At 49.6% G+C, this 21256-nt stretch overlaps 1 protein-coding gene across 1 annotated transcript in view; it reads right to left on the bottom strand.

The window, feature by feature from the left end:
* Window positions 1–13397: 13397 nt before the first annotated feature.
* The window catches only part of cpne4a (copine IVa), a gene marked incomplete at both ends in the record, with an annotated part of 21909 nt that continues 14050 nt past the window's right edge, over window positions 13398–21256 (bottom strand). The window contains 4 exons of the mRNA XM_083919069.1: window positions 13398–13529; window positions 16829–17065; window positions 18234–18367; window positions 20621–20672. Coding sequence (XP_083775195.1) covers window positions 13398–13529; window positions 16829–17065; window positions 18234–18367; window positions 20621–20672 — 555 coding nt within the window. The remainder of the gene's footprint in view (window positions 13530–16828; window positions 17066–18233; window positions 18368–20620; window positions 20673–21256) is intronic.

The following is a 21256-nucleotide window of genomic DNA, read 5'->3' as shown; positions in this document are numbered from 1 at the left end:
GGAGGAGGAGGAGGAGGAAGAGGAAGAGGAAGAGGAGGAGGAAGAGGAAGAGGAGGAGGAAGAAGACCTGCAGAAGTCTCCCTCTTCACTTTTTCATGAATCGGCTGCTGACAGAAGCACTGATGCAACCACAGCCACAGACCCAAACACAGAGGAGGAGGGAAGGTGGTGCTGCGGCTCACGTCCTCTGGAAGTGTCCGCTCAGACTCCTGCTGCCTTCAGGGACGTGTGTCACACTTTACTGTCACCGTGCATCGCAGCAAAGCAACAGAGGCCTGAAAGCGTCCGGCTGCCGTTCACCATCGATAACGCTTCAGGCAATAAGACTGTAACTAACAGTACTAACACTGTACCCCAGTGCCCCAGTGCCTCAGTACCCCCCTACCCCAGTTACCCCAGTACCCCCTGTACCCCCGTACCCCATTACCCCTGTACCCCTGTACCGTCTCCACAGACACAGATGTGAAACAGGTGATTTCGTTCGTGGGTCACATGATCAAACAGCATTGTTTTCACTCCTCTGTGATCGATTCAAACTCTAAAGACTTTTAAACAGATGGAGTTTTAACTTAAAGAACGTCCTGATCAAATAAATGTTAAAGCACGTCAGAGTTCTTCACCATCGTCTGGAGCGTCTGATCGACAGGCGCCCCGAGGGAGCTGCTTTAAAAACCTAAAAATCATCGTTAGAGACGATCGTTCACTGATGGATCTGATGAAACCGGGCCGGCGCCCCATTTAACGGACCCCGAAACCTGGTTTATCCACGGCTGCGGGGGGAAACCGTCTGCTCCTGCTCTACTTTCTGCAGAGAGACGTCAGGACGCTTTCCCCCGCCGTGAGGATCAGAGCGGCGCCTTAAAGGAGCCGACGGGCGACCTGCAGCACAGGGGGGGGCCCTCAGAACCCCCAGACCCCTCAGACCCCCCCTGGCTGTGAAGACACGCTCGGCTGTTTGCGCATGAATCAAACAGGATCAGCTTCACATGCTGTGAATCCTCGATTTGGGTCGAACTCGAATTTGAACGAAGCAGAAGGAGCTTCAGACAGTGGACGGCACCGTTTATGTTTCATAACTATAATCAGATGTAGAGGCATGACTCTGTGTCCCCCCCTGTGCCCCCCCCCTCCCCCGTGCAGGCGACACCTTATTCGATGATTTCATTTCCTTTATTGACACACGTGCACATTAATGAATGTAGATATTTACACACCTCTGTAAACACGCAGCATTAGAGCAAAGCTGCTCAGCTGCATCTGTCGTCCCTGATAGGTCCACAGTCAGCTCAGTACAGTCCACACACAGAAGGACCCCAGATCCAGACCGGGTTTAAAAAGGGGTCCAAAAAGAACCAGGTCCAGGTCCAAGCGTGTGAACTGTGTTTCCTCAGGAGGGGGTCTGGAGTCTCCCTTAGAGAGAGGGGGAGAAGTTCAGCATCCGTGAGGAACTCGGAGTAGAGCCGCTGCTCCTTTGTGTTGAAAGGAGCCAGTTGAGGTGGTTCAGGATCATCTGGTAAGGAGCATAAACGTGTGCTAAAGTGTCCTCTAGGAGCATAAACGTGTGCTAAAGTGCCCTCTAGGAGCATAAACGTGTGTTAAAGTGTCCTCTAGGAGCATAAACGTGTGCTATAGTGTCCTCTAGGAGCATAAACGTGTGTTAAAGTGTCCTCTAGGAGCATAAACGTGTGTTAAAGTGTCCTCTAGGAGCATAAACGTGTGTTAAAGTGTCCTCTAGGAGCATAAACGTGTGTTAAAGTGTCCTCTAGGAGCATAAACGTGTGCTAAAGTGTCCTCTAGGAGCGTAAACGTGTGCTAAAGTGGCCTCTAGGAGCATAAACGTGTGCTAAAGTGAACTCTAGGAGCATAAACGTGTGTTAAAGTGTCCTCTAGGAGCATAAACGTGTGCTAAAGTGTCCTCTAGGAGCGTAAACGTGTGCTAAAGTGAACTCTAGGAGCATAAACGTGTGTTAAAGTGGCCTCTAGGAGCATAAACGTGTGCTAAAGTGTCCTCTAGGAGCATAAACGTGTGTTAAAGTGTCCTCTAGGAGCATAAACGTGTGCTAAAGTGTCCTCTAGGAGCATAAACGTGGATGCTCTATAGGTGCCCTTTTTTCCCCTTTTCGCCCCTGCCCTTAAAGTCTGTGCACGCCTCTGCTGCTAACTTACAGGAGGCTTCACCCACATCTTGGCGTCTGCGTCCATCTTTGTTATAAATCAGAATATCATTATAACGGCTGTGGACAGAGGAAGAGAGACCGTTAAACGAGTGTGAAGACGGCAGATAAACAGGGAACAGGAGCGTGCACGTGTGTGTTAGTGTGTGTGTGTGCGTGTGTGTGTGTGTGTGTGCGTGTGTGTGTGCGTGCGGAGACACCACCACAGAGAAGGCGACTCCAGGTTAATACAGGAGCGCGTAAACAATGGAGCGTTGAGACAATGAAGCCTCCATCTGCTCCATTGTTCCAGGCGCTGCTCATCACGCCGCTGGACGACTCCACCGCCTCTGTGGCGTGAGTGAACGCTGCTCACAGGCGTCGTGTGTTCTCCGCGGCGAGGCCGTCGACCCACGTGCACAGAAGAACCCCGGAGCACGTGAACAGTGAGACGGGTGGTTTAATAAGTCAGCGAGGGACGGTGCGGCGCCGTGAACAGACCCGTGATTGATGTCGTCCCTCTGAAGGAGAGGGAAGATAGATGATGATGCTGCAGGTGGGAGGAGCCCCGGGCGACCTTTGACCTTTGACCCCCACCTGAACGTCCACGGAGACGTTTCCTGTTTCATTTTAATGAAGAAGAAGAAGAAGCTGTGATGTCACCGCAGAGATAATTCAGAAACACACTTGAGTCCATTAGTCTCTTTGTAGTTGTTTTGTGTCTCTTTGTAGTGGTTTTGTGTCTCTTTGATGTTGTTTTGTGTCTCTTTGTGGTTGTTTTGTGTCTTTTTGTAGTTGTTTTGTGTCTCTTTGTGGTTGTTTTGTGTCTCTTTGTGGTTGTTTTGTTTCTCTTTGTAGTTGTTTTGTGTCTCTTTGCAGTTGTTTTGTGTCTCTTTGTAGTTGTTTTTGTGTCTCTTTGTAGTTGTTTTGTGTCTCTTTGTGGTTGTTTTGTGTCTCTTTGTGGTTGTTTTGTGTCTCTTTGTGGTTGTTTTGTGTCTCTTTGTGGTTGTTTTGTGTCTCTTTGTAGTTCTTTGTAGTTGTTTTGTGTCTCTTTGTGGTTGTTTTGTGTCTCTTTGTGGTTGTTTTGTGTCTCTGTGGTTGTTTTGTGTCTCTTTGTGGTTGTTTTGTTTCTCTTTGTAGTTGTTTTGTGTCTCTTTGCAGTTGTTTTGTGTCTCTTTGTAGTTGTTTTGTGTCTCTTTGTAGTTGTTTTGTGTCTCTTTGTGGTTGTTTTGTGTCTCTTTGTGGTTGTTTTGTGTCTCTTTGTGGTTGTTTTGTGTCTCTTTGTAGTTCTTTGTAGTTGTTTTGTGTCTCTTTGTGGTTGTTTTGTGTCTCTTTGTGGTTGTTTTGTGTCTCTGTGGTTGTTTTGTGTCTCTTTGTGGTTGTTTTGTTTCTCTTTGTAGTTGTTTTGTGTCTCTTTGCAGTTGTTTTGTGTCTCTTTGTAGTTGTTTTGTGTCTCTTTGTAGTTGTTTTGTGTCTCTTTGTGGTTGTTTTGTGTCTCTTTGTGGTTGTTTTGTGTCTCTTTGTGGTTGTTTTGTGTCTCTTTGTGGTTGTTTTTGACTGAAAAGTAAACAAATATAATTTCAAATGGGTGTGGAGTTGTGGATGGATGGTGGGGCTGTGGATGTTGGAGGTGGATGGTGGGGCTGTGGGTGGATGGATGGTGGGGGTGTGGATGGATGGTGGGGGTGTGTGTGGACGGTGTGGGGGGTTGTGGGGGTGTGGGGCAGACACCCCCTCATCAGCGGCCCTGGTGGAGCAGCTCCAGGCGGCCGTGGCCTCGTTTCATAGAGGAGTAAAATCTGTGTTTGCTCTCAGCCTCTGGGGACGAGGCTGAGAGCAAACCAGCTTCTCTGCCTCACGCCTTCAGTCAATACGCTCCATAAATATAATAATGCTTCCCTTCCCTGGGTCACACACACACACACACACACACACACACACACACAGTGAAACAGCCAGAGCGTTTTAATATGAGGCTGTTTATGTTCAGGGTTCAGCGTGTTTCCTGTTTCCTGTTTCTAACGTCGTTCAGCTGCAGTTACACAAAGATGTGTCTCATGTCTCTCAGCACTTTGTTCCAGCATCCCTCCCTCTCCCTCCTCCCCCGACACGTGAAATGCTGCGTTCCAGTGCATTGGGAAGTCCAAAGTTTCGGACCTCCAATAAACGTGTGCTGAAGAGAAGTTTGTGGAGCTGACGGAGGAGCCTCTGCTGGTGCTGCACCTCAGCGGGGGCGAGGCTGCGCTCCTGTGAACACATAACGAGTGTGAGTCCGTCAGATCCAGAGCCGTGAGGCCGTGAGGCCGTGAGGCGTCACACGCTGCCCGGGTCTGAGGACGCCGCTGCGCTCCTGCTCTGCGTTATCAAGGCGAAGCAGCTGCTGCCTCAGAACCTGAGCCGAGCCGAGCCGAGCTGAGCAAAAACGGAGATTAGTCCAGATCTGGCGCCGGGGCCTCCGCAGGAGACGAGCCCCCCGGAGCGAAGAGGAGCTGGGAAATGAGTTCCCTGCAGTGTGACCGGAGCTCAGTCAGGTGCAGCAGGAGCTGATCCTGTGGATCGGATATCTACGTCACACACGACCCACTGTTCCAGGCTCTGAACCCAGTCTGGGCCGAGGTCGGCTGCACGCCGCGTTCACCTGCGGTGTCAGGACACACGGAGGCGTGACCACACGTGACGTAACGGAGGCGTGACGACAGGTGACGACACGGAGGCGTGACCACAGGTGACGACACGGAGGCGTGACCACACGTGACGTAACGGAGGCGTGACGACAGGTGACGACACGGAGGCGTGACCACAGGTGACGACACGGAGGCGTGACCACACGTGACGTAACGGAGGCGTGACGACAGGTGACGACACGGAGGCGTGACCACACGTGACGTAACGGAGGCGTGACGACAGGTGACGACACGGAGGCGTGACCACACGTGACGTAACGGAGGCGTGACCACACAGAGGCGTGACCACAGGTGACCACACAGAGGCGTGACCACAGGTGACGACACGGAGGCGTAACCACACGTGACGTAACGGAGGCGTGACCACACAGAGGCGTGACCACAGGTGACGACACGGAGGCGTGACCACAAGTGACGACACGGAGGCGTGACCACACGGAGGCGTGACCACACGTGACGACACGTAGCTTCTTTGCTAATGTTAGCTTGTTTGCTATTGTTAGCTTAGTAAACTAAGCTACTTTGCTAATGTTAGCTTGCTTGCTAATGTTAGCCCAGTTAGCTGCTCCTGAAGACGTTAGCTTAGCTGTTAGCGCCTCAGTGAGAAGAGAAACGTGGTTTTCTCTCGTCTTCTGCAGCAAACTTCAGTAAATCCATGTTTTTATTTACGGTGTCGTTAGTGAATTTCTTTTTATCGTCATTTATTTCTTTTTTTTAACCTTTTTTCTCCAGATTTTAGCGTTAAAACACGATAGTTTCGCTTTATTCTGTCATGTTCCATCAGTTCCATCCTCACAGAGGGAAAAACTCCAACAGATTGAATAATTCACACACTCTGTGGATCCGTGATGTGTGTGTGTGTCCGTGTGTGTCCGTGTGTGTGTGTCCGTGTGTGTGTGTTGGCAGCAGAAATGATAGTGATGTGTGTGTCCGTGTGTGTGTTGGCAGCAGAAATGATAGTGATGTGTGTGTCCGTGTGTGTGTTGGCAGCAGAAATGATAGTGATGTGTGTGTCCGTGTGTGTGTGTTGGCAGCAGCGTTGACTTGGAAATGATAATGAGTTTCCTCTGTGGAGCAGCGGGCGTCACTCAGCGCCGCTCTCATCCTGTTCCAGTATCAGCAGCTGACACACACACACACACACACACACACACACACACACACACACACACACACACACACACACACACACACACACACACACACACACACACACACACACACACACACACACACACACACACACACACACACACACACACACACACACACACACACACACACACACACACACACACACACACACACACACACACACACACACACACACACACACACACACACACACACACACACACACACACACACACACGACGCCGTGCATCCCTTAATGACTGGAGACGTTCTCCTCGTCCCCCGGAGCCAAAACATTTCTTCAGGAGGATTCAAACCTGCCACTTCCATCACACTCCAGCATTTTCCTCATGAAGATGGAAAAAGCTGCTTTAGGATTCAAAAGCATGTGGACAAAAGTATGTGGACAGCTGAACACTCTCACATGTGTGACGGTTAGACGGGATTTAACGTGTTTAACATGTGACCACAGACACGACTTTGACTCCACAGTCGGTCTGAGACCCAAAACGTTTACAAAAAAGGACTCAAATGGGTTCAAAATGCCTAAAAAAAGGACAAAAAAATAACTAAAATGACGAAAAAATGATGCAAAATGATGCAAAAGGACTAAAAAATGATGCAAAATGATGCAAAAGGACTAAAAAATGATGCAAAATGACTAAAAAAAGATGCAAAATGACTAAAAAAAGATGCAAAAGGACTAAAAATGGTGCAAAAGGACTAAAATAGGATAATAAACAAACTAAAATAGATGCAAAATGACTAAAAAATTACTAAAATAGATGCAAAACACCTGTGATTAAGCCTCTAGAGCAGGGGCGTCAAAGTGATCCAGTAAAGAGTCGCTGTGGCTGCAGGTTTCAGAACACACCTGACTCGACTCATGCAATCACCTGAGCTGCCTCCACACAGGTGATCTGGCCCAGGTGTGTTTGTGATGCAGCCACAGCGACTCTTCACTGGGTCAGTCTGACGCCTGAAGCCTCTGCCGTGAATGAGAGCAGACGTTCAGGTGCATCAGGATTAGGTTATGTTTCTGACGCGTCTCTGCTCGACTCAGATTGATTCAACTCAGATTGATCGTCTGTTGAATGAGGTGACGTTTTGACGAGTTGAATCCCCAGAGGAGACGACATCCGCAGGTTTGAGTCCAGAGGAGACGGGTCAGTTCAAACCTCTGCAGCTTTCACCTGCGACGATCGTAAACGGCTTCGTTGGGAATCTTCGGTCTTTACTGGTCTTTAAGGTTTAAAGTGTCACTTTATTCACGTCTGTGTTTTCCATCTTTTACTCGTTTTGCTCTTTGCTCCTTTCTCATGTTCCTCTAACCGCCGTCTTGTGTTCGTTGACAGCAGCTTAACGCCGCGCTTTTGTCCCGTTGACAGAGTTAACGACCTCTTCTCACTCGTCTCCGCCTGCTCCTGAACTCGTCACGCCTCCGAACAAACAGGCGAGGGCCTTTAATTGCTGCTGCTGTTTGGAAACGCTGAGGATGTTGGGACAGCGGGGGGCGATTCTGCTTCACTCTCACGGGTTAAACAACAACACACTCACACCGGGGGTCCACGGGTACAAACGCAGACCCCTTCACCCGTTCACCCTTTCACCCGTTCACCCGTTCACCCTTTCACCCGTTCACCGTCACAATCCACTGAACACACGCACGTTACTGATAAAACCTTTATTATCATAATTCAGTTTCTCATGTTTTGCATGTTAACACAATAATAAGTCACGTGTCCGAACACCTGCCCTCCATCGTCTCTCTGTCTAAGTATAAAGTTCTGACCATAAGCATCTTGATGCTTTATCCAACCCTGAACTCAAAGGTGTCCGTGTCTGTGTAAATGTAATAGGGATGAAAAGGCAGCGTATGAAAGACTTTCCTGAAATGACCAGAGACGAGATTCTTACTCCTTGGAGGTCGTAATAATGCCGAGGCGGCCGAACGAAGTCTGTCTCTAAGCTAGCGAGCTAGTAAAGGCTAACAAGTGAGCACTACGTGGTCTCATGGGAGGGCGTATAAATAGCACGCCACTTTTCATGACTTTCATGACTTTTCGCGTGCATGTCTACGCATATTAAGCTTTTCGCGTGTCATTTAACGCCCGTAGTTCCCCAGGGTTAGGGTTAGGGCATTTCACGCCCGTTATTTCAGCCATCCTTCACATGAAATATTGATTTAAAAACAACCCTCTGACAGAAAGCTCCACCACTTACGTGAGATGGCTTGAGAGAAATAGCGTGTCGTTCACACGCCTTTTGGTGAGACCAGGCTGGTGAACAAGACTACTAGTAATGATGGCGATGGTCCATGAGGCCGTTAAAGTGTCATTCTGGTGTAAACTGCTCCTCCAGGGTCTTTTTCTGCACTTTAAACATCAATTATCCATGGAGACAGTTTGTTTCTTGAACAACTATTAAGGTAGAAATCCAGGAGAGATGCTAACAGCCGGACGTGGCTAACAGTGATTAGCTCGGGGCAGCACGGTGAAGGCATTCAAAGGTCTTTTTTAACCACTAATGCTGCTGAAAATAACAGCAAACCTCTGCAGCAGCATGAGAAGAGTCCCTACACACACAACAAAGCAGCAATGGGCTCCTCCCACTGTAATCCACTTTACTATGAGAGGAGCTGGTACAGGGGCCAGTAGGTAAGTCTTTAAAACACTCTTTAATAAACTCTGGCTTCACTAACTACGCTGATGACGCTCCGCTCTTTGCCTTCACCGTACTGCCCCAAGCTAACCACTGTTAGTCACGTCCGGCTGTTAGCCATCTATACTTTGTCTTGTCCCACGGTGGCGTCTTGCGGATACTGCTCCTTACTGTCCGTAAGCTTAAATGAACGAGTGAGTATGGACAAAAGGTTGTGTGCGTATCTAGCCTGGAGCACTAAAGAGCCGTTTCCAGACCAAAAAGGTTCTGGAGACTCCCTGAGAGGATCTGCCCACTGAAGAGCTCCCCTGACGCAGCTCTGCAGCCTGCCGCCTGCCACCAGCCTGCTGTTCTGCTCATTTTCTGTAACCAGTGTAGCGTCAAAGTTGGTGAGTTGGCAGGCTAGCGACTAGGTCCTGTTGTGCTTTAAGAGTCCCTACTTTGATGTAGGAGCGATTTTTTTTTAAAAATAACGCCGCTCTAAAGAACTAGATCTTGCACTGCGGATAAAGTAAAATGGAGGTTCTTTGAACTATGTAAAGTTTCCTCTGGTCCGAAAATGCAAAATGTTCTTGCCTAGCAACAAGTTTGACGAGCTGCAAAGTTGATGTTGTCAGGCCCCCAAGATCAGGGATCCAGGAGTACTTTAAACTCTGAGAACGAAGGCAAAACATTGGACACGCAGGTTTTTCCATCAAGGAGTCATGAGGCGCTGTAGTCGCAGAATCAGTCTTCCATTACACCAAATAAACCACAACATTGCTGAATGCTAATTTTTCGACGGCCCACGTCCGTCAGATGAAGCGCTTTTTGGGCTAAAATCATGAAGATGGAAAATGGCGGATTGGTCCCTTCAGGTTAGGAGCGAGTCACTGCCCCAAGAGAATGATTTCAAGTGTCTTTAAGACGAAAGATGCTGTAACGGTGATGACGAGTGAGCTGAGCCTGAAGATGACGCTCTACTGGTCACGTTCAAACCTCAGCTTTGGCCGTGAGCTTTGGTTAGAGACCAAGGAATGAGTGACTGTCCGGGCGCGGAGTATAGGCATCTGTACGGACCTTGAACTACAACCTTGTCCATAGCCTTTGCATGGAAAGGAGCTTGTTGAGGCAGTTCCTCCCTGTTAAGGTTTTCTTGTCACTTCCACCTCAGAGAAGACCAAGGACGCCTCAGTGTCCTCTTTGGACAACTTACAGAATGTGGGAGGGGGACTACTTTGCATAGCATGACTCGGATCTGGGGGTAAAGAAGAACACGGCTACAAGAAGCTGCAATGAGTTTGCTTCGGTGTCTGGGGAGTAGCAGCTGCTCCTTTATGTCTAAAGGAGCCAGTTGAGGTGGTTCAGACGTCTGATCGGGGGGCTTCTTGTATGCCTTCCTGTGGGGATTACTGAGGCAGATCTAGAATTTACTGAGAGATTACTGATCCCAGTTGACAGAGGAACTGGACTCCCGAAGAAGTGCTGGAGGATGTAACTGGGGAGTACTTCAGGACTACCTTTCTTAGCCTGGTGTCAATGAGACCAAGACCCAGATAAGAGGCTGTAGATGGACGGACGGACGGACTGACGGATGGGTGGATGGTGCTGATATAAGTCTCGATCAAAACGTTTAAGTTTCCTGGACACCTACCAGAAGTAGAACGAGGGGCAGCCTAAGACCTTTTGGGATCACTAATCCCATCTGGCCTGGGAACACCTCAGGATCCCCCAGGGAAAGCTGGAGGATGTAGCTAGAAATGTAGAGAAGGATATGTAGCGCGCTGAGTTAAAGCCAACTGAACTTCCTTCAGATTCTTGAAGATGTCGTCCCTATCATCCAAAATTCTTACCGATCGGGGCGTCTCAGGCTGCCTGGGACCAGTCCACTTGTCTTTGACTGAGGACTTCTAGATATACCGAGACCTGTATGTCTGAGAATCTTCAGACACCGGCAATTAAAGAAAGCTGGGCGACCTTGTTCGGCCTGCTGCCACAACCCAGATCTGCTCAAGCTGCAACACGGAGAGATGGACGGGGTGTGAAGTCTGATCCTTACTTAAGACTTTAACTTAAGGGAGTTGACACTGAAAGTTCAAGAATGAAAGAAAAACCCAGTAAAACCAAAACAAAGTGAATCCGTTCTTTGAGGACAGAGAGGGGGGGGGGGCAGGTGTTGTGACACAAAGTGACCAAACTCTATCACCAAAGTCTAAAAACCTCTCCAAGTTTACTCAGGTTGTGCTTTTAAATCTACTCACACATTTGCGTCTACATGTGAACATGCTTGAGAGTAGAACCGCCCCGTCGTCGGGCACATTGTAAACATCATTATTACTCGTTTTACTCACTACCAGGAAACAGCAACCACAAGGACCGAGGAGTCCTGCATTTGCATGCAAAACAACAGTTCATGCATCTGAGGACGCAGACGTCTGTGAAGGCAGCTCGCTCGTTCATCTGGCAGAGATCCAAAATGCTTAACAACGTACGAACCTTACGAAATGTATAAACTCTTATAAAACCAAACCAGATGGGGAGGAGGGGGGTTCATACATTCCTTCATCGACTGGTTCCCGCCCGTCATGCTGTCTGCAGGGAAGCAGCGTTTGGGTTGGTCAGTGTTGTGTTTGTGTGCTTTTCACTTCCACTAAAACACTCCTGAATGTTACAATCAGCTCGGCCTCAGCGGGCCACGCATGCATAACGGATGCTAAAGGTGCGACAGTTAGCATTTTCATACATGGAGCCTAAGTCGGGCCGTGAGAGGAAGGTTCTCCTCACCTCACTGGTTCTTTTCAGTGATACAGTTCCTAATTTCCCATAAATCTCTTCATGACCTCCTGAGATGTGTTTGTGTATGAGACGTGGGATCAAAGATAACAAAAGCGCCGTTGTGTCAACTCAAGAGGGAGGCTGCGAGTATTGGCGACTCCTTACACCACCAATGGGCAGTGTTGGCAGCTTGGTGCTGTAGTTATTACTTGCAGGCCTCGTTGGTGAGCTACTGTCGTTGATGGGTTAACTGCTGACATGGGGGTCATCCCTATGTCTGCCTCCGCTGATTTAATCCAGCATTTTGTTAGGGTCAGAGGTCACGGTCGGGGTCAGGGTAGGGGGTAGTGTTAGGGTCTACATAAGCCTATTTGTCGGGGAATTCGGCACTGATTGTTGAGAAACTAACAGACCGGGGAAAAAAGGACCCTTTCTGTGAAAACAGTGGGACCCCCGCTCACATACAAAGTGGGGAACATAGGTACGCTCCCCTGACATGCTAGCTAAACAGCAATTTTGCCGATGCTAGCCAGCCAAAATAGCTCAACAGGCTAAATGACAGTTAGCTAACAGCTGGTTAACAAACTAGTTGGCTTAGTTGCTAACTGGACAACAAGTTATCTCAGTTTATTTTAGATTGTAAGATTAATTCTGGCAGTTTATACGAGAGGATGGTGCAACAAAGCTAATATGATCGCTTCCTTCTTTTTTCCCGTCCATTCCCTGTTAAAGCAGGTTGTCTACACCACAAATGTGCCCGTCCCCAACTCGTCACATACGGGACCCTTTGGCGTCACTTGTCAACACACCGGGTAGCCCCGCACGTAAAACTGTGATGCTCCGCTAAGGGCGCTGTTTTTAAACACGGGGAACGTGATTAACGTGAATTCAAACAAACACTAACCGGGTTCACCTGCGTGAAAGTTTGGTGTTTGTTTGACCCGTCCGACCTCGGACTTTGTCACTCTTATATCGGGAGTACCTGCTCTGAGTGTCTAATTATGCTGCGGAGGGGTTTACAGTTGAAGTTGCATTGTGCTCACAGGTGTCTTGTGCATCGGTATCAAACGCTGGGGGCTGTGACAAAATGGAGGTATATGACACCCTTGAAACGAGGATGGGCTGGTTAGTTCGCTACTTAACTTTCTAAGCTCTGCACAGATTTACTTTGCCTCCGTACGCAGACCCGACTGAATCGAACAGATTATCGTCTGAACGTGACTGTGATGAACGCGGATGTGGCTCAGTCGTTATTGTGAACGCTATCACAAAAGAAAAGAGAAACATAAACACTAGCTACAATTCTTAAAAGCATATCAAAGGTAATGCTACATAGCAAATCTGCTTTTAAAACAGGCTGTTAACGGCTACTACTGGGTGTAAACTCTGGGTTCTCGTGTGATTATAACTTGGATCGTGACGTTAAGGATGTTCGTGAGTTTACGAGCTCTACGGTGCGATCGCATCAGCCTTCTGTTTCATAGTCACGTCTGAGAAACACTGCGATGTGTTGATTCACTTATCAACTTATCAAACGTCACGTTTGTGCTTCTGCGTTCAGGAACACGTTAAGGGGAAATGGATTTCTTTGTGAGTCCCGTACTGTCAGCATCCCGACCTGCACTGCATCAGGACACATTGCTCTTTGGATCGGCACATCTCTCGGCTACTTTGACCGCGTCTTCTTCCCTTTATGGTATATCTGCGATGTGCATGCATCTGACCTATGTTTCACCCATGCGACCAGCAGCTTCACCTGCTTCACTGCTATTTTAAAAAGATCATTAAAAACCTTTTAACTTCCCGGTAGTCCACGCTCTAAAATCCCTCCCGTGTAAATGCAGTGTGCCAGCTGACAGGCTTCCCGTGTGTCTAAAGTGATCCCTTTAAAACAAGCCCCATCGTCATAGTAAAATGCTGCATGAGGCACCTTTAACATCCGCATCGACACAGAACAAAGACAGTAAACATGTTTCTCCGTCCAGGAGAGGCGGTGTGCTGGTGGCGGCGCTCAGGGGCCGAACTGCCTGGAAGACTGGAACTCTCTGGGCACTTTGGGCTTGATGCCCTTGCTGTTGTAGTAGTCGACCACCTGGTTGGGCACCTCTGCTAACACGCTCTTAGCCAGAGCCGCTGGAGACGCCTGAGGAGGAGACAGAAGGGAAAGCTCCGTCACACTGTCCAACAGAAACAGACGGCACAGGGAAAAGACAAACGCTACAGGTGCTGTGTTTTAAGGCCGGTGTAGAGAAGCAACTGGACCTGATGTTTCACCTCTCATCCTAGAGGCTTCATCAGTTCATGTATGCTCTGACCAGGACCAGGACCAGGACCAGGACCAGGCTGGGACCAGGCTGGGACTAGGACCAGGACCAGGCTGGGACTAGGACCAGGACCAGGACCAGGCCGGGACCGGTCCAACTACCTGCTGTGGAGATCCAGGTCTTTAACCTCTCTCAGGTCAATGATGTCACTGGAACCCTTTGTGCTCCGTCGTTAGAGTGACAGTTGTTGGTGGAAGTAGGTCTGGACTTGGTTAGTGCTGGTCCTGGTCCTGGTCCTGGTCCTGGTCCAGTGGTTGGTGGAAGTAGGTCTGGACTTGGTTAGTGCTCTATTGAGTGTGAACCACAGTGGTTGGAGTCACAGGAGGACGTTTGTGAACAGTTGTTCTTTGAGGTTGGATGAAGGGATGAAAGGGCAGCACTGTAAACTGGAGAGAAGTGGAGTCTCAGACCTCCTCCTCTGGTTAGCCATGGTCCAGTCCCAGCCTGGTCCTGGTCCTGGTGTCTCAGACCTCCTCCTCTGGTTAGCCATGGTCCAGTCCCAGCCTGGTCCTGGTCCTGGTCCTGGAGTCTCAGACCTCCTCCTCTGGTTAGCCATGGTCCAGTCCCAGCCTGGTCCTGGTCCTGGTCCTGGTGCCTCAGACCTCCTCCTCTGGTTAGAGATGGTTTCTCTTCTTTTCCTCCTCTTTCAAACCATCTCTCCTCTCTGTCCAGGATGTGGACATTGTTGTCCTCAAAGGAGTGGGCTTTCTCCTTGAGGTGTGAGTGGGCAGCAGAGTCCAGGCCTGAGGAGGGAGCTCTCCAGGACCAGGCTGGGACTGGACCAGCACTAACAAAGTCCAGACCTACTTCCACCAATGACTGGACCAGGACCAGGCTGGGACTGGACCAGGACCAGGCTGGGACTGGACCAGGACCAGGACCAGGACCATTGTCTCTCAGAACGATGCTCTGATACTAAGAGCGTCTTTTTATTCTGCGCTGATCCGTTCGGCTCAGATACTCAGGTATCACAATTCCCCATAAATGACTTTGTAAATGGATTTTTAATGCCTGGATGATTCATGTCCTTCGCTTTCGTGCATGTGGAGGACGTCATCGCTTCGATTGTCGATGAATAAAGTGACTTCACATTCAAGCTGAGGTCAAACACAAAATCAATCATTTCTACTGAATCAAATGAGAGATTTTCCAAAATAAAAGTCTCTTGGTTTAATGTTTAAACAGGTTAATTAATTCAGCCCATTGTGTAAATGTTTTTCTGTCTCTTCTTGGTGACTGAAGACGCCTGATCGCTCATGATCGCTCCTCGCCCCCTCCGTGTTCTCAGACATGTGGTCAGAGAAGGACTCAGCACGAGCAGCTGAAGTGAGTCAGCGCCGCTCGTCTGCTGCCGTGAAATGAAATCACTTCCTTTTGGGCCAGAGACAGAAACTCTCACTCATCACACAGATTAAACCCAGGGGGGGGTCTATCCGGCGTCTGTAAGAGTCGGTCCAAACGGCGCCGTGGAGTCTGTTAAAGATGAAGATTCATTTGAGAGAACTCAGACGTTCCCCAGTGTTGATCAGATGGCAGGTTGCCGCCTCCTCTTCCGTCCTAACGAGACTGAAACTCGTCTCTTCAGTGACTTCAGTGCCGTCTCGTCCTCCGTCCTGACACCACGCTCTCCCCGCTCTCCTCGCCTCGTTGCTTTCACAGCTACAGTAGTTTGGGGTCACACAGAGTTATATATAAACACACTGTTTAATTATCCATCCTTCATATTAACACACCATCTGCTGCACATATTTAGAGCGTGTTGGCTCCTGGACAGCAGAGACAAGTGTGTTAGTGCTCATTATTTCATTTACAGCAACGGGCGGTTTTCAAACTGAAGGAGGCGAAGGAACGGACGCGTTACAGCAAAGTGCAGCTCTGTGATGTCGCACTTATTGACTTTGTCCCACAGCGCGGGTCACGGACCTATTGATCAGAGTTCATTCCATTAAAAAGCTCCTTTGTTTTACAGATGCTGGTTAATCGCCCGTCTCCTCCTCCTGCTGCAACAAAAGCATTTGGTGTAGCAACAGGAAATGCATCAGCGAACAGGAAGCAGCGCGTCAGGAGGAAGAGTTCAGTCCTGTTTTCTTCTGTAGGACTCAAAAGGAACAGGAAGTGAAGACGCAGCAGCTCCGGACGACTTCTGCTCACGACTAAAGTCATGAAGAAGAACTAAACACAGATGAGTAACCGCCACAAACAGACCAGAGAGAGAGAGGATGGATGGATGGATGGATGATGGACGGATGGATAGATAGTTGGACGGATGGAGGTACGGACGGATGGATGGAAAGTGGGATGGATGGATGGATGGACAAATAGTTGGATGATGGATAGATGGATGGATGGATGGATGGATGGACAGACAGTTTGATGGACAGATGATGGATGGATGGATGGGTTGATGGATGGATGGGTGGTTGGATGGATGGACAGATGGATGGACGGATGGACAGATGATGGATGGATGGACAAAATAAAGAGTGTCCTGATTCACTGTCTGTTCCCATATTTATAAAAAGTTCTAATGATAATTAAAATGTAATCCACTCATGTATTACTGTAGAGACCTGGCACGTCACAGACCTGGTACGTCACAGACCTGGTACGTCACAGACCTGGTACGTCACAGACCTGGTACGTCACAGACCTGGTACGTCAAAGACCTGGTACGTCACAGACCTGGCACATCACAGACCTGGTACGTCACAGACCTGGCACATCACAGACCTGGTACGTCACAGACCTGATCCTTCACAGACCTGGCACATCACAGACCTGACAAGTCACAGACCTGGCACGTCACAGACCTGGTACGTCACAGACCTGGCACATCACAGACCTGGCACGTCACAGACCTGGCACATCACAGACCTGGTACGTCACAAACCTGGAACGTCACAGACCTGGAACGTCACAGATCTGGCACGTCACAGACACGTCACAGACCTGGTACGTCACAGACCTGGTACGTCACAGACCTGGCACGTCACAGACCTGGTACGTCACAGACCTGGCACGTCACAGACCTGGTACGTCACAGACCTGGCACGTCACAGACCTGGCACGTCACAGACCTGGCACGTCACAGACCTGGGGGGCCGCGTGAGCGACTCACGTGTTTGAAGTTGCGGAAGGGGACGAACTGGACAATGTCCCGGAGGACGGGCTCTCCTTTGGGCGACCGCAGGATCCCGTCGTCGCCGTCCAGCATCTGCATGTCGCTGAAGTCAGCGTTCCCGATCCCGACGATGATGACGGACATGGGGAGGTGGGAGGCCTGGACGATGGCCTCCCTGGTGTCGGCCATGTCGGTGATGACGCCGTCCGTCAGGATCAGCAGGATGAAGTATTGCTGCGGAGGACAGAGGACAGAATCAGGTCGTCTGTGAAGGTGAGTCTGTTCCCGACCGTACGAACGACGTTAAAGCAGTGAATGAAACGAAGTCACCCGCATGTGAACCTGTAAAGTTTAGTTAGTTCTCCTTTCTTTAAGCTTTCATTTACTTTCTGTTCCATTCTTCCGGCTGCAGCGGACTCAATTAGTGTCGGTTGGTTTGCTAAAGTTTGACGTTGGCAGTTTGACGGCGTCTCAAAGATGGAGGACGCTCAGTGAATGAACCTCCCAGAGTCTCTGCAGGACGCTTGGTACGTTCTCAAACTCTCTCACTGTCTTCATCTTCATGTTGCTGCAACAAGCTCAAAGAAAGCTGCTCGTGCAGAAGCAGACGTTTGTAACTCACTCACAGAAAACCAACTACACTCAGGGCGCCCTCCCACTGTGCGTGCGTCCCGTGCCCCGTGCTTTAGGGTCCTTGTCCCCCCTCCAGGCCCGTTTGTACTCACACTACCTGGGCCTCGGAGAATGCTTCTTGCTGCCTATACGTCATCACGCCGTAACACGTCACACGCATTGATGACGTCATGGCGATGCGCGGCTTTGTTTCCAGATCTTTCCGTAGACCTCGGAGTTTTTGTGCGTCTTGTCGACTGTTTTTGAATCTTTTCATCGACCAAATCTGCAGTAAACACTCCACCTCCGCATCACACCAACGTGAACCTTTCACCGCCATTGTTTGAAATGTCCGCGCATGGTCCCTCCTTCTTTTTTCTACGTCCCAACAGGCGCACAGGAAATGACCTCAGAACCGCCGTAGGCCTCGTGCTCGTACACGTGCGCACGCTCGTGCTCGTACACGTGCAAACGTGCTTTACTAAAGCCCACCTCTCCCAAACGGGCCGTGGACGGCAAGCGTGCCGCTCCTAGACGTGGTACGGTTGCACTCACACTGGTCAAAGGAACCAGACTTTAGCCAAGAAACCTGTTTTGGCGCGGTGCAGAAAGACAGTGTGAGTGCGCCCTAAGTCATTTTGGCTTTAAACTGCGGTCTGGTTGAACACCCACCCAGTCTGGACCAAACTGACCCCAGATCGTTCAGCGGCGGCCTCCTCACGCCCCGCTGAGCTGAGTGTTTAGAGCTGGAGCTGCTGGTTTGGGGTCAAAGCAACAAAGCGACTCTCACCATGGCCTCTTTGGTGTGGACCTCCTGCGAGGCGGAGTTGGCCACCTTCTGGATGATGGGGGCGATGTTGGTGGGGCCGTAGAGCTGCAGCTTGGGGAGGCAGGCCTGGTAGGCCTCCACCACGCCCTGGATACCTGACAGGACGAGCAGACGTGAACCCTTCAGGGACACAAAACCACACACACGCATCGCATGCACACAAGGAATGAGGCTCCTGATCTGGGCGTGGCACTTCCTGGTTCCTGTTTCCTGTGATGATCTAAAGTAACTGTGTCACCAGTGAGACGCCGTTCGCTGGTTTGATCCCTGTCCTGACGCAGTTTCCCGTCTTTTACTTTGGTAATCCACCATAATGGACTTTACTATGAGAGGAGCTGGTACAGGGGCCAGTAGGTAAGTCTTTAAAACACTCTTTAATAAACTCTGGCTTCACTAACTACGCTGATGACGCTTTGTTTTTATGGTTAAAACACTTAAAGTGACCTGATGACGTCACAAACGTCTGCAGATAATTCATTATTTTCATCATCAGATATCAAAGATGTTTGTTTAGTTTATTATAAAATGTCCCAACATGTGTGTGTGTGTGTGTGTGTGTCTCAACACGGGGAAAAATGTCTTTAAATGTTAAAAATATTCAGTTTAAAGTGAAATCAAAGAGAGAAAATCAGAGATTTCAGGTTTCAGACGCTGAAAACAAACTTTTTTCTGATGAAAACTCAAGAAAAATGAATTTATTACAGAAACAAAAATAATATTAAATCAGTTAATGGATCCAGATGTGTGTGTGTGTGTGTGTGTGTGTGTGTGTGTGTGTGTGTGTGTGTGTGTGTGTGTGTGTGTGTGTGTGTGTGTGTGTGTGTGTGTGTGTGTGTGTGTGTGTGTGTGTGTGTGTGTGTGTGTGTGTGTGTGTGTGTGTGTGTGTGTGTGTAGGGACTCTTCTCATGCTGCTGCAGAGGTTTGCTGTTATTTTCAGCAGCATTAGTGGTTAAAAAAGACCTTTGAATGCCTTCACCGTGCTGCCCCGAGCTAACCACTGTTAGCCACGTCCGGCTGTTAGCATCTCTCCTGGATTTCTACCTTAATAGAAACTGTCTCCATGGTTACTGCGGATTAAAGTGCAGACAAAGACCATCGGAGGAGGAGTTTGTGCTGCGTGAAGCTTCAACATTAACAAACATCGCCCTGTGTCGTAGCATCGACCCCGCGGCCTCGTGAGCGGGCGACTGATAACCTCGACCTTCACTGTTCACCACGTCCCGACCTCGTGATCGCTCTGTTCTCTGATCTCTGGTCCCTGAGAGTTCCCTGTTCTCTCCACCCGAACGTCCTGAACGTCCTGAACATCCTGAACGTCCTGAACATCCTGAACGTCCTGAACGTCCTGAACGTCCTGAACGTCCTGATCCTGTTTGAGCTGAGACACTTCGTCCTTCGCTGACTCGAGCACTCGGAGCTAAAGCCTCTGGAGGACGCTGCACCTCACCGCCTCGCTCCCCGGGCGCCTTCAGAGGCGTCCCAGCATCAGAGATCTGATTAAGTGTCTGAATGTCAATGATGACACCGCCTCCTTCACACACACACACACACACACTCACACACACACACACACACACACTCACACACACACACACACACACACACACACACACACACACACACACTCTGAATCTTAATTAAGAGTGTGTGTGTTGAAGTGTCTGTCTGAGTCGATCAATGACCTTAACATACGAGAGGGCGAGAGACCTTCACATACACCTACACACACCTAATGACGGATGGATGGATGGACGGATGGATGGACGGATGGATGGATGGACGGACGGACGGACCAACGGATGGATGGATGAATAGATGGATGGACGGATAGATGATGGACGGATGGATGGATGAATAGATGGATGATGGATGGATGGATGAAAGGACAGATGGATGGATGATGGATGGATGGATGGACGGATGAACGGATGGATGGACGGATGGATGGATGGATGGATGGACGGACAGACGGATGGACCAACGGATGGATGAACGGATAGATGATGGACGGACGGACGGATGGATGATGGATGGACGATCATCTAACTGATAAACATGTTTCTGATGATGGCATCATGATGATCTGTGAAGTGTATTTACTGTTTATTTATATATATTTATATTTATCTGTAAACCCAGAGTAGGTTGCAGGTCCTCATGAGCTGAGCCGGAGTCTCCCGGACTCGCCCAGAGACGCCCCCCTCCTCGCCCCCCCCCCCCCTCTCCTGACGGAGCTGCCCGTCTCCAAACTCCCCTCAGATCAAACGCTTCACACACTTCTGACGCTCGCCATCACTGTTATCTCTGAGTGATCCTTTTCAAAGAGCGCAGGAAATCAAAGCTCCTACCTGCACACTCCGGGTTCTCCTCGTTAAAATTCACCGCAAAGTCGTGGGAGACCTGGAGGGGGGGGGGGGGGGTGAGAGGGGGAGACACAGGAAGTCTGTTTGATCTCTTCATCAGAACAAAGAAAGCCACAGAGAGAGTGAGGAAAATGAAATCTGCAGCGGAGTGACTCTGCGTTATTAAACCCACCCGTCACACTCAGGACAGCCCCCCCCCCCCCCCCCTCGAGGCAGCAGCTGCACAGGAAGTGTCAATCACACGGGGCGGGCGGAGCCTGAAGGCGTCTCTGTTATTGTTGTTGTGTCTTCTGGGGTCAGAGCAGGAGTAAAGGATCAAACATCCTCCGTCACACTGACGACGACACGGAGAAATGAGAAAACGGTACTTTCTGCAAACCGTAGAGACAAGTTCCAGACCGTAGAGACAGGTTCCAGACCGTAGAGACAAGTTCCAGACCGTAGAGACAAGTTCTGGACCGTAGAGACAAGTTCCAGACCGTAGAGACAAGTTCCAGACCGTAGAGACAAGTTCCAGACCGTAGAGACAAGTTCCAGACCGCAGAGACAAGTTCCAGACCGTAGAGACAAGTTCCAGACCGTAGAGACAAGTTCCAGACCGTAGAGACAAGTTCCGGACCG

This window comes from Echiichthys vipera, assembly GCF_963691815.1.
Source record: "Echiichthys vipera genome assembly, chromosome: 8".
Lineage (NCBI taxonomy): Eukaryota > Metazoa > Chordata > Actinopteri > Perciformes > Trachinidae > Echiichthys > Echiichthys vipera.
The sequence above is the reverse complement of the archived record's forward strand: the minus strand, read 5'-3'. Positions and strand labels throughout refer to the sequence as shown.